Source organism: Gekko japonicus, unplaced genomic scaffold, assembly GCF_001447785.1.
Source record: "Gekko japonicus isolate JY-2015 unplaced genomic scaffold, Gekko_japonicus_V1.1 scaffold131, whole genome shotgun sequence".
In the NCBI taxonomy this organism is placed as follows: Eukaryota; Metazoa; Chordata; class Lepidosauria; order Squamata; family Gekkonidae; genus Gekko; species Gekko japonicus.
In genome coordinates, this window is record NW_015167061.1 from 222,015 (window position 1) to 234,210 (window position 12,196).

Genomic DNA, 12,196 nt, shown 5'->3' on the forward strand with positions numbered 1-12,196 from the left:
CTTGGCAGGTATTTTCCCTGGTGTTGCAAATAAGTGTTCAGACTCTGGTTAAGCCCTGTACAAACCCACCCACCCTCTAAATCTCTCCCAGGGGGGCACATTTGTCACGGAGGTGTGTGTCCTCCTTCCCACCCAAGATCCTGTACCTTCTTGTGCCGCATTCCAGTGAAGGCAGGAGATCTGACAGTGTGTTTGGCTAAACCACTCTCTGCCTCCTTCAGCAGGGGAAATTTCTTGTTCTTTTCCCACCTGAATCAATCCTCGCCCCCTTCCCATCCTCTAATTGTAGTTATGACGTTATCTTCGCATCGGGCCCTGCGGAACTGTTAAAGAAGTTCAGGCAGGCTAAGTCCAAAGTCGTCTTTTCATCAGAGACTCTCATCTACCCTGACCGAAAACTGGAAGCCAAATACCCGCAAGTCCGAGATGGGAAGCGGTTCCTGGGTTCCGGAGGTGAGCAGGAGATCAGCGTTGGGCGTGGAGGCTCAGAAAGGAAGGTTGCGACTTGTTTTGCCATCCTATACAGAGTTTAAACCTTCTCAGTCTCCTGAAGTCAATGGATTTAGAAGGGTGTAATTCTTCTCTGTGTGGCATTATTAAACTGTGATGTAGATAAAAGGGTAATGTCAGGAAGAAAGAGAGGAAATGGACTTAAAGCGAGTTTGGGTGCTTGGATTCTGGAAGCCCCATCCTGATCTTCTCTGATTTCGGCAATTTTTGCAGAAGATGCCAATGGATTTTGAGGATTTCTGTCATTGTGAGGTCATGCTCCCTTTAAGCTGTGGAGTCTTGTCAGCAACAATTCAACTTTGTGAGCTGCTGGCATCAAAGTTCTGAGCAAGCGATTTGGCTCCTGCATAAATTAGTTTGCTCTGGGGCTAGCCTTCCTGAGCGAAGACAAAAATGTGTGAGCCGGAGGCTAAAAAACTGTGAGCTGGCTCACACTCACTCAGAGGGAACACTGGTCAAGAATCTTGTTCTTTTTGAAAGCAGAGCCTTGAAAATTCTGCACAGGACACCTCATTCTCCATAAGAAACCCCTGTTCAGTTCCTCACTCTGCAGCCACAACCTTGCAGGAATCCAAAAAAGCTGAAGAAACATATTTTCTTGGACCTGTAGAAATACACAAAATTTGCAGTTAGATAGAAGTCTTCATCTCAGAAAGCAAGCTAAGTCTGTTTCTGCAGAGACAGTGAGATGGGCTTTTTAAAGCCAAAAGTTTTTAAGAGGCCTGGTAGATTTTTTAAAAAAGAAAATTGCTGTTCCCTTTTGCCTGATGAAGAACCTTGCTGATTTCCACGCCTGCCACAGTTAGCCCAGCACCAGACATGGGCTTTTCTCCATGCACATTTCTTGTCCTTTTAAATGAAAGTTGACAAGTTGAAAAAAAACACACAAAATGCTCTGCATCTTACAGCAGCACTAATGATAAGATTAGAATTTCAACAGCCAATCCATATGCAAAAGAACCTTCTCAGGAAAGCTCCTCCATTAGCATGTCACAGCTAGGGATGTGCATTCGGTTCGTCTGAACCAAATGCACCCCCAAAAATGGCCCATAAAAGTTATTTTTTTCCTACCATAGAGAACAATGGAGGGGACGGGGGCAACCTGTTTGGGGGCCCATAGAATTGGACCCCGTGGACCAATCTTCTTGAAACTTGGTGGGTATCTTGGGGAGAGGCTCCAGCAGCTACCCTGCGGGTTTGGAGCCTCTCTCTCAAAACCCCTTCCCTGAAGCCCCCAGAATATACCCTATGTTTTCGCCACTGACTTCAATGGCCCATAGGATATAATGGGGCTGAAATTGACATTCGGCTGGCCCTTTCTGTCAGCCGAAATTGATTCTGCTCAATTCGGCCAAATCCGAATCGGGCCGAATATTTTTTTTTTTTGCACACCCCTAGTCACAGCCTGGGGAGCTCCTACAAGATAATGACTCAGCCCTACCCCACCTTCCTTAGTAGATATAAATTACCTGCCCACCATTTTCCTCTTCTCACCTTGACACAGAGAGTCCTCCACCTTTCTGTGTTATACCTCTGAGGATGCCAGTTACAGCTGCTGGTGAAACGGCAGGTCCTGCAATGCCAAGACCACGGCCGCACAACCCGGAAAATCCGCAACAACTAACAAAGTTGACAATGGCTGCCTCAGCAAACCTCACGTGGCCTTCCTTCTCCCTCCTCCTGCAGGGTTCATTGGCTACGCTCCGTATCTCAGCAAGCTCGTGGCAGACTGGCAGGGGCAAGACAGCGACAGTGACCAGCTCTTTTATACCACCGTCTTCTTGGATCCAGAAAAGCGGGTGAGCACGGAGCAGTGAGAGCTGGGGTGTACGTGAGATGTGGTTCATGCTGTCGAATATGTATTCAGTTATGAAAAGCTCTCCTCTGGATTGTCATGGTTGGGAAAATGGGATGACCCCATCCATATGTGCCCTGTGGGGGAAGAGTTGGATGTAAATGTGAGAATGGATGAATGTGGAAAATGAGGCACTGGATCAACCATCAGGAAATGGCCACTGGCCCACAATCGACCTTCTGGACATCGCCACTGTAAATAATCCTGCGTCTGGGCAGGGAGGTCAGACCTGATAGTCTTTTTGGTCCTTTTGCAATCCTTTTTCTTTCTTTCTTTTTTCCCCCTAACAGGGAAGCATCAATATCTCTTTAGATCATAAGTGTCGGATCTTCCAAAACCTGAATGGTGCTTTAGGTAAGAAACTGGGATTGGAACCTGAGCCCTTGAAGCAGCGGTTTGAGATGTGCTTAAGCTGATACATTCTGGACCCTTTTCGTAGAGACGGGAGAGTCCAGGAAAGGTCCAGAATCCTTTGCAATTTCCCCTTCCCCCGCAGCCTGACATTCCTTGCTCCGTTTTGCAGAGTAGAGGCTGAAGGACTCCCCCCCCCCCTTCTTGCCTTGCCTCCCTGATCTCATCACAGGTTAAATGAAGGGATCATGCTCTGGGTGTGGAAGAAGGGTGAGGTGTAGATGCAAGTCCTAACCACGATCTGTGCCTGAGGCTTTGGCAGGATTCTGAATTGTGGCAGTCAGGGGAAGGGAAATGGGAAGCACCTGGGTGCTTTGCAGAATCAGGGTCTCACTTGGATGGGTGGCAGAAAAGAGATGCTTGCAACCAAAACGAGGAAGTGCCTGCTTGCCAACTTCCATCCCCGTGGTTGCTTAAGGGTGATTTAGAGTCCAAAAAGGCTCCAATCAGGGGGACAGTGGTACATCTTATTCTGTGTTCCATCAAGGAGAGCCAGTTTGGTGTCGTGGTTGAGAGCACGGACTCTAATCTGGGAGAACCGGGTTTGATTCCCCACTCCTCCACATGCAGCTGCTGGTGTGACCTTGGGTCAGTCACAAGTTCTCTCAGAGGTGTTCTCTCAAGAGTAGACCTTGAAAGAGCTCTCTTGCCCCCACCTCCCTCACAGGGGGTGTCTGTTTTGGGGAGGGGAAGGGAATGGAGATTTGTAAGCCACTCTGAGAGTCCGAGTGAAGGGTGTGATATAAATCCAATCTGTTCTCTTCTCTTCTTATCTTCTTCTGACTGGCCAGCCAGATGCCTCAAGGGAGGCTCATGAATACAGCATGATGGGAACGGGGCCAATGCTGGAGGAGATTGGTGCGATCAGAAGTTTGCGATAGGAAAACAAAGCATTTGGCTTTTTGAGAAGGAGGCTTCCTGGAGCGGTGCAATCCTAGAGACAAGCTCCTGGACTGCACAGCTTGAAGCATTCTTAAAAGTAACCATCTGGGGGAAATTTGATTGCATGCAGTGTTCCCTCTAAGCTGAGTTAGTGTGAGCTAGCTCACAGTTTTTTAGCCTCTGGCTCACACATTTTTGTCTCAGCTCAGGGAGGATGGCTCCAGAGCAAACTAATTTATGCAGTAACCAAATCACTTGCTCACAACTTTAATGCCAGGAGCTCACAAAATAAAAGTTCTGCTCACAAGACTCCACAGCTTAGAGGGAGCATTGATTGCATGTATTATTTGCGTGTATTGGGTGGGAGAACTGACACTCGGCTCCTTCCTTTTGTGTGTGCTCTTCCCAGGCCGAAATGACAGGTTGCCCCAGAGGCCTCTGTGACATTGTAAAGCCGAACATGGCTCTCTCCTCCACCTTCAAACCACAAGGGTGCTTGAAGGAGATGCTGTTCAGAAGAGCGGGAGTAATTTTGCCCCAGCCCAGAGCTCGCCAAAATCTGGAGCTGGCCCTGGACAAGAACAAAACATCGATTCCCTCTTCCCCCTCACTAAATAAGAACTGCTTTGCTGGGTTAGACCAGGGGGTCTGTCTGGTCCAGCGTCCTGTTTCAAACACATGCCCTTGGGAAGTACAAAGAAGAAGAAGAACAGAAGAGATTGGATTTATACCCCATGGCCCTTCAGTACCCAAAGGAGTCTCAGAGTGGCTTACAAACTCCTTTCCCTTCCCCGCCCCCCAGCAGACACCCTGTGAGGTGGGTGGGGCTGAGAGAGCTCTTGACAGAAACTGCTCTTTTTTCAAGAACAGCTCTTATCAGAACTACGGCTTGCCCAAGGTTATCCAGCCGGTGCAAGTGGAGGAGGAGTGGGGAATCAAACCCGCTTCTCCCAGATTAGAGTCTGCGCACTTAACCACTGCGCCAAACTGGCTCCAAAGGTTTTCTTGGAAAGGAGATTGTGAAGGCAGTGACCTTCACTGTGTGGTTGTCCACCGCATCTTGCACTCAGAGGCAGTGCTCCCTCCTAGCTGTGGAGTCTTGTGAGCAAAAACTCTACTTTGTGAGCTCCTGGCATTAAAGCTGTGAGCGAACGATTTGGCTGCTGCATAAATTGGTTTGCTCTGGAGCCCTCCTTCCTGAGCTAAGGCAAAAATGTGTGAGCTGGAGGCTAAAAAACTGTGAGCTAGAGCACACTCACTCAGCTTGGAGGGAACACTGTTCAGAGGTATGTTGCCTCTTAAGTGCAGAGGATCCACCTGGCTGTGATGGCCAAGAGCGGTATAATGTTTCCAAACATAGATTCTGCATTTCTAAACATCATGCTTAGTGTGCATCCTCGGTGGACTCAGTCCTTTCTTTTCAAAGCCACATATTCTAGCCACCCTTCTGTGGAAGTGAGCAGTGACTTACAAAAGCTCCTACCCCCCCACAGATCTTGTTAGTCTCGAAGGTGCTATTGGATTCTTGCTCTTTTCTACTGCTACGGACAGACTAACACAGTTGGCCACCCATCTTGATCTATCTGAAGAAGGGAGCCAGGAAAGCGCCTCCCCTGCCACAAATTTTGTGAGTCTTGGAGGTGCTCCTGGACTGTTGCTCTTCTCTACTGCTACAGACAGACTAAGTCTTGATCTACCTTCTATGGCAATGAATGTGATCCCTCCCTCTCCCCTTCTTTTAAAAGATGAGGTGGTCCTGAAGTTCGAACAAGGTCGAGTGAGAGCACGAAACCTGGCATTTGACACCCTCCCCGTCGTGATTCATGGCAACGGCCCCACCAAGGTAAACAAAGTCTCCAAGGAGAAGTTTCTCTTAATTGCAGCTGGGTGGCTCACACCCACTTCCAGAATCCAAGGCAGAGCTTAAGTACCTTTACGCACTGGAGAAATCTGAATCCTTGGCCCTGAATCAATGGTTAAAATCAATCTTTATGTGGTCATGCAAATAGATCTACTTATTTTGCATAATTTATTTCCACTGCTTGTAGCATATCTGGGGTTCAAGGTGTTCAGATCTGACATTCCACTGCTTCCCTGCTGGATCTGTGTGGAAGGGTCATAGAGCTTAGAGGCCGAGAAGATGCTTTGCATGGAGAAAGCCACAGATATAAAAGTACAAATGTTTATTAAGGTGTACACATGTTAAAACATATTATGATTAAAAGAAAGAGTCTAAATATCAAACTTATAAAAACTTTTCAAATACAAATACACTTGACGGGTAAACAATTTCAAATTTAAGGACCAAACCAGATGTTGTTTCCTTGTATGTTTCTAATTATGTTACCGGTATATATGTTGGGCCATAGATATAGCCATGCCAATTCTTCAAAGTATTCTGGTTATGTATATATATATGTATATTTAAAACCTTTTATACATGTATTTGGATGTGTGTCAGTACAATATAGAAAATAGTGACCACTGAGGAAGGCCCAAAGGGGCCAAAACGCATTTGGTCCTTAAATTTGAAATTGTTTACCCGTCAAGTGTATTTGTATTTGAAAAGTTTTTATAAGTCTGATATTTAGACTCTTTCTTTTAATCATAATATGTTTTAACATATGTACACCTTAATAAACATTTGTACTTTTATAACATACAGTGTTAGCTTAGCCCTTTGGGTTCACAGTTATATCTTGGGTTGAGTTCCCCCCCCTCCTTTTTTCGGTTTTTGAAAGCCACAGATATTCCGTCTCTGGCATCTGGGATCTCCGATCGAAAAGCTGAAAGAGATCTCTGCCCAAGAGTCTGAAGAGCTGCTACCAGACTGAACAAGCAGTACTTAGCTAGACGTACCAACGGTTTTATTGGGTGTACGGCAGCTTCCCCGGACGTTTCCCTCAGCTATTAAAGCACATTATTTCAGACATATTGATTTGCATTGCATTGTTGGACCTGTTACTGAATTCCGTGCTTGCAATCATGTAAGCACAGAAGACGCAGAGATCCTATAGGACTTGTAGGGACCAAACTACAACTGGCCAAGGCATTACAACAGCAGGGGGCCATCTCAGTATCCTCAGCTTCCCCCTGCCCACCGTAAATAAACCCAGGACACTCAGAGCAGTGTGTGCCACACCAGGACATCAAGTGCATCCCTGCTTTCCATTTGGGCCTGAACCACCTTTTCAGCTTCTCTTTCCCCAGAGAAAGTATGCTCATTGGCGTAGTCATAGATACGAGGCAAGGTGAGTTTTCCATTTGGCTCCATGAATCTGAGCGTTCTCTCTCTCTGTGTCTCCTCAAAGTTGCAGTTAAATTACCTGGGAAACTACATCCCGCAAATATGGACCTTTGAGACAGGTTGCACGGTTTGCCGCGAAGGCTTGAGGAGTCTCTCCACCCTCAAAGTAAGAACTATCACTGAGTCAGGGCCGTGGGTGGGCGGCTGAAGGTTCAAAGGCAAACTTGCCTTTGTGGTCCAAACCAGCTCTGAGCTCTCTTGTTTCTCTCTTCCCCCCCTCGTAAAGAAGCCTGGAATTTGTAGTTTTGTGAAGACGGGGGTGGGGGGTGGGGGGAGATTGGCTAGAGAACCTGAAGCTCCTTGTAGAATTGAAGTTCCCAGAACCCGAATCACTTGGGATTGTTTTCGACCCCACTGCAGGAGGATGCGCTGCCGCTGGTTCTGATCGGCATCTTCATCGAGCAGCCGACCCCGTTCCTCACCCCGTTCTTCCAAAGGCTTCAGAAGCTCCACTACCCGAAGAAACGGATCCAGTTGTTCATTCACAATCACGTGAGTCACTGCACCCTTAGGGAGGGGCGACCTGTCGCAGAAGCCCACGCTGCATGTGCTCACAACACTCACTTGACTTGCTGAGCTGTGCACGATTCAAGCTTTTTCACGGTGGGTTTCCCGGAAAGGCAAAACCTGGAGTGGAAGCAGGTCGTAGCTTTTCATTGACATCCGTAAAGCTGGCCGGAAAGCACCACTACGACTCTGACGTAACGGAACTTCTTCCCCTTTGTGTACAGGAGGAGCATCACCTCTCCCAGGTGGATGAGTTTGTGGAGGACCACGGAGAAGAATATCGCTCCGTCAAAGTGGTCGGGCCAGGTGATCACGTGGAGAATGCTGACGCTCGGAACATGGGCATGTAAGCCCCCTGGTTCTTCCCTAGAAAGTGAAACTGTGATCAAACACTTGCTCGTGGGCAAGAGAGGAGCAAAAAAAACCTGGGAAGCCGCCTCACTGGTGTTTTTGAATAGCCTTTGCATATTCAAGGGCTCCTGTTTTGCACACAGTAGGTCCCTGGCTTGGCCACCGAAAAGAATCTTTGGTAGCGGCTGCTGGAAAAGATCTTTCTCTGCCTGTCTGTTCTGAGCTTGATGAACTAATGTTCTGATTCAGTGTAAGGCAGTTGTAAACCTTTCCAGTCCTGCCAACCTAGCAGTTCGAAAGCAAGAAATTGCAAGTAGATAAATAGGTACCACTTCGGTGGGAAGGTAACAGCGTTCCGTGCGCCTTGGTGTTTAGTCATGCCGGCCACATGACCACGGAAACGTCTTTGGACAGCGCTGGCTCTTCGGCTTTCAAACGGAGATGAGCACCGCAACCCTAGAGTCGGACTCGACTGGCTTTCGAGCAAGGGAACCTTTACCTTTAAACCTTTCCAGGGTCAGTCCTGATAACACCAGCCAAAGCAGGTTTTGAATCACTGGGAGAACCTGTGCTACTCTTGAGATCCGAAGTAGTGTGCATACACACAAAAGCTTATACCCAGTATTAAACTTTGTTGGTCTTAAAGGTGCCACTGGGCTCAAACTTTGTTCTGTTGCTTCAGAACAACGCGGCTACCCACCCTAATCTATCTGCTACTCAGAGTAGACAGTGCTAGGCTGGATGGACCACGGGTCTAATTTAGGCAGATTCATATGGAAATTTCTAATTAAAAGAGACCAGTTTAGAAGCCACTGACACTGCAGGGGCTTGGCTGTGGATTATGTCCACAGGCTATCTACCGTGCCATTTGTAAATTAATATGGAATACCTCCCCTGTTTACCACACTTAAGTCTTTTGAACAAGAGCAGTGTTAGAGACACTCCAAAAAAATCCATGGGAGGTTCAGAAGCTTTCATTAACTGTCTGTGTGACAGATTTTTGAGAGAGACAGCATGCTCTAAGAATGTTCAAGTGTTTTGCATGCATTACCTGGTTGTAAGCTTTATGCAGGGCGAGCTGTATTACTATTTTTGCACTTCTGGAACTGAAACAGGGAGTCTTATCTAAGGCCACTTTGTAAGTTCTTGGCAGAGATCAGATTTGAACTAGGGACTTTACACTCCGCAGCTCAGTCTCTTAGCTATCTGGGTACACCAGAGTTCATTTTTAGTCTGCTCCATCCATCCGGTGGGCTGTGAAAATGGCACATACCATGTTCCTCTCAGGTTAAAGGTGGCTCTTGTGAGTATCCGCTCTGCAAGGACATGGGAGTGATCCGTGTCTTGACCTGTTTTGTCCTTCTCTAGAGATATGTGCAGGCAGGATCCTGCTTGTGAATATTACTTCAGCATCGATGCTGAGACGGTGGTCAAGAACCCAGACACGCTGCGGATCCTGATAGAACAGAACAAGTGAGTTCCCGAGTGTGGCTTCTCCTTCCCAAGGTGGGCTTAGCGGGGCCCAGGAGAAAACCAGATTCGAGCCTTCCCCTCTGCACCCTCTTCCAGACCTGAACCAGTCCTGGGAGCCGGGAAAACTGGCATGTAATTATGGGTAAATGGACATTTCCCCAACTGGGCAAAAGCACATCTCCTTGGCTGTTTCCAGTTGGGGACACGGAGTCTGACAAGGGCTCAAAGAACTGGGTATCACTGATACCCCTGGATAAAATGAAGTTTCCTAAAGATCTCACACTTTAATTGAAAGAGCAAAAAAAGAGCCAGGTTGGTGTAGTGGTTAGGAGTGCGGACTCTAATCTGGGAGAACTGGGTTTGATTCCTCACTCCTCCTCCACACACAGCTGCTGGTGTGACCTTGGGTCAGTCACGAGTTCTCTCAGAGCTCTTCTGTCAAGGGCAGTCCTCAGGAGAGCTCTCCCAGCCCCACCTACCTCACCAGGTGTCTGTTGTGGGGAGGGGAAGGGAAAGGAGATTGTGAGCCACTCTGAGACTCCTTCGGGTAGTGAAGGGCGGGGTATAAATCCAATCTCTTCTCTCTCCTTCTTCTTCTTCAAAAAATGGGACAAGTTTCTTGCCTTCGTGGTTGTAAAGGTACGTTTGGAAAAGTGTGGAGGTGTCTGAGAATATCCCAAAAGGTGCAGGCTAAATCAGACGCCCAGTGGTGAAAACTGAGCGCCCCAACTGCTTCCTTAACTCTCCTGTGGTGGCTAGGAAGACAAAGAGTAAAAGATGCAGAGTGAGAGGAAATTATGCAAATACATGTGCTTTGCATACACGTGATGGAATTCTGTTTTTCTTGGCACAGAATTTGAGGTGTTTGGGTTTTTTTTAAAGCACCACATTGGAAAATGTCCCATCGTTTCCTGGTCAGTTCTCATGCCATCACCCCTTCTGGGTTACTGAACTGTTCTCCTCGGGATCTGTGTCCACCTGCTCAGTGGGTTCCACTTCTTCTCTTCTCTGTGCTCCCCAACCCCCTGTGCACCAGGTTTGTGATCGCCCCCCTCGTCGGCCGCCTGGGGAAGCTGTGGTCCAATTTCTGGGGCGCCTTGAGTGCCGATGGCTACTACGCCCGCTCGGAGGACTACATCGATATCGTCCAGGGACGGAGAGTGTGAGTGTCAAGAGAAACGCAAAAGATGCCGTGTGGCTGTGGGTGCCACTAGGCAAAGCAGGGGGAGGGGGAGACACCTTCTTCCATATCTGCGGGATGTCTCTTCATGCCCCTTTGCTGCCAGCTAGGGCTGGATGGAGGTGGTGGGCTACTGTGGGCAGGGCGTTTGATTTACCCCCACCTAACCCAGGGTTGGCCGAAGGGTTTGCTTGTCTTAGGGTTAGGGTTCCAGTGTGGTTCCATTTCTGGGCTGAAGGTTCCACTGTAGCTTCCTTTGGCTTTCCTCATTGTGGCCTCTCTCCACTGGCTCTGTCCTCTGAGAGCCAGTTTGGTGTCATGGTTAGAAGTGTGGACTCTAATCCAGGAGAACTGGGTTTGATTCCCCACTCCACATGCAGTCTGCTGGGGTGGCCTTGGGTCAGTCACAGTTTCTTCAGAGCTGTTCTCTCAAGGGCAGTCCTCGAAAGAGCTCTCTCAGCCCCCCCCCACCTCAGAGGGTGTCTGTTGTGGGGAGGGGAAGGGAAAGGAGTTTGTCAGCCACTCTGAGACTCCTTCGGGTAGCGAAGGGCCATGGGGTATAGATCCAATCTCTTCTTCTCCCCCCATCTCCGTTTGCAGCTCCCGGTGTCCCTTTCAGTAGCATCTGGGCTGCAGGGAACAAAGGAGAGCATCTGCATGATTGCAGGAGCCAGTGGGGAGCTTGGGCGATCGTCCTCGCCTCTCCGGTCAGAACTGTCCGTCCGCCAGGCTGTAGGCCTCTGTGAGCGCCCAGCCGTGCCGACCCCCGATGCCACCCGTGTCCTAACCACACACCTCATCTCCCCCCACCCACCCCAGCAGCTCTTCAGAGCGGTACCACTTCATACCTCGTTCAAGACCAGCGTCTCAGGCACATGTTCCCGCCAGCTGGGATCTTTAAACTTTTTTTTAAAAAAAGTAAGGCCTTGACTTGGCATGCAGATGGTCCCCAGAACAAACCAGAGGCATCTCTGGTTAAACGAAATAGGTAGTAAGTGGATAAGCATATGGAGCAGAGGTCCATCAGTGGCTATTAGCCACAAGGTGTAGATAGGAGCTCTCAGTCTGGGGCAAGGGGTGCTCTAAAGAATGATTCACACATGGAATTCACTGCCACAGGAGGTGGCAGTAGCTGCAAGCACAGACGGCTTCAAGAGGGAATTGGAGAAACATATGGAGTAGAGGTCCATCGGTGGCTATTAGCCACGAGGTATAGAGAGGAACTCTCGGTCTGGGGCAAGTGATACCCTGTATTCTTGGTGCTTGGGGGGGGGGCAACACAGTGGGAGGGCTTCTAGTGTCCCGGCCCCACTGCTGGACCGCCTGAGGGCACCTGGTATTTTTGGCTACGTTGTGACAGAGTGTGGGACTGGATGGGCCATTGGCCTGATCCAGCATTGGCTTCTCTTATGTTCTTAAGTGATGTGAAAGACCTTTCCGCCTCTCTTCCTTTTGGTGTAGTGGTTAAGTGCGTGGACTCTAATCTGGGAGAACCGGGTTTGATTCCCCACTCCTCCACTTGCACCTGGCTGGATGACCTTGGGCAAGCCGTAGTTCTGATAAGAGCTGTTCTTGAAAAAGAGCAGTTTCTGTCAAGAGCTCTCTCAGCCCCGCCTACCTCACAGGGTGTCTGTTGTGGGGAGGGGAAAGGAAAGGAATTTGCAAGCCACTCTGAGACACCTTTGGGTAGTGAAGGGCGGGGTATAAATCCAATCTCCTC

The 12,196-nt window shown here is 48.7% G+C and overlaps 1 protein-coding gene across 1 annotated transcript in view; it reads left to right on the forward strand.

The window, feature by feature from the left end:
- The window catches only part of PLOD1 (procollagen-lysine, 2-oxoglutarate 5-dioxygenase 1), a 27,860-nt gene that overhangs the window by 8,077 nt on the left and 7,587 nt on the right, over positions 1 to 12,196 (forward strand). Inside the window, exons 4-12 of the mRNA XM_015412552.1 lie at positions 290 to 453; positions 2,197 to 2,309; positions 2,656 to 2,719; positions 5,404 to 5,501; positions 6,970 to 7,071; positions 7,326 to 7,457; positions 7,697 to 7,818; positions 9,192 to 9,296; positions 10,333 to 10,458. Of these exons, the coding sequence (XP_015268038.1) occupies positions 290 to 453; positions 2,197 to 2,309; positions 2,656 to 2,719; positions 5,404 to 5,501; positions 6,970 to 7,071; positions 7,326 to 7,457; positions 7,697 to 7,818; positions 9,192 to 9,296; positions 10,333 to 10,458 (1,026 nt within the window). The remainder of the gene's footprint in view (positions 1 to 289; positions 454 to 2,196; positions 2,310 to 2,655; positions 2,720 to 5,403; positions 5,502 to 6,969; positions 7,072 to 7,325; positions 7,458 to 7,696; positions 7,819 to 9,191; positions 9,297 to 10,332; positions 10,459 to 12,196) is intronic.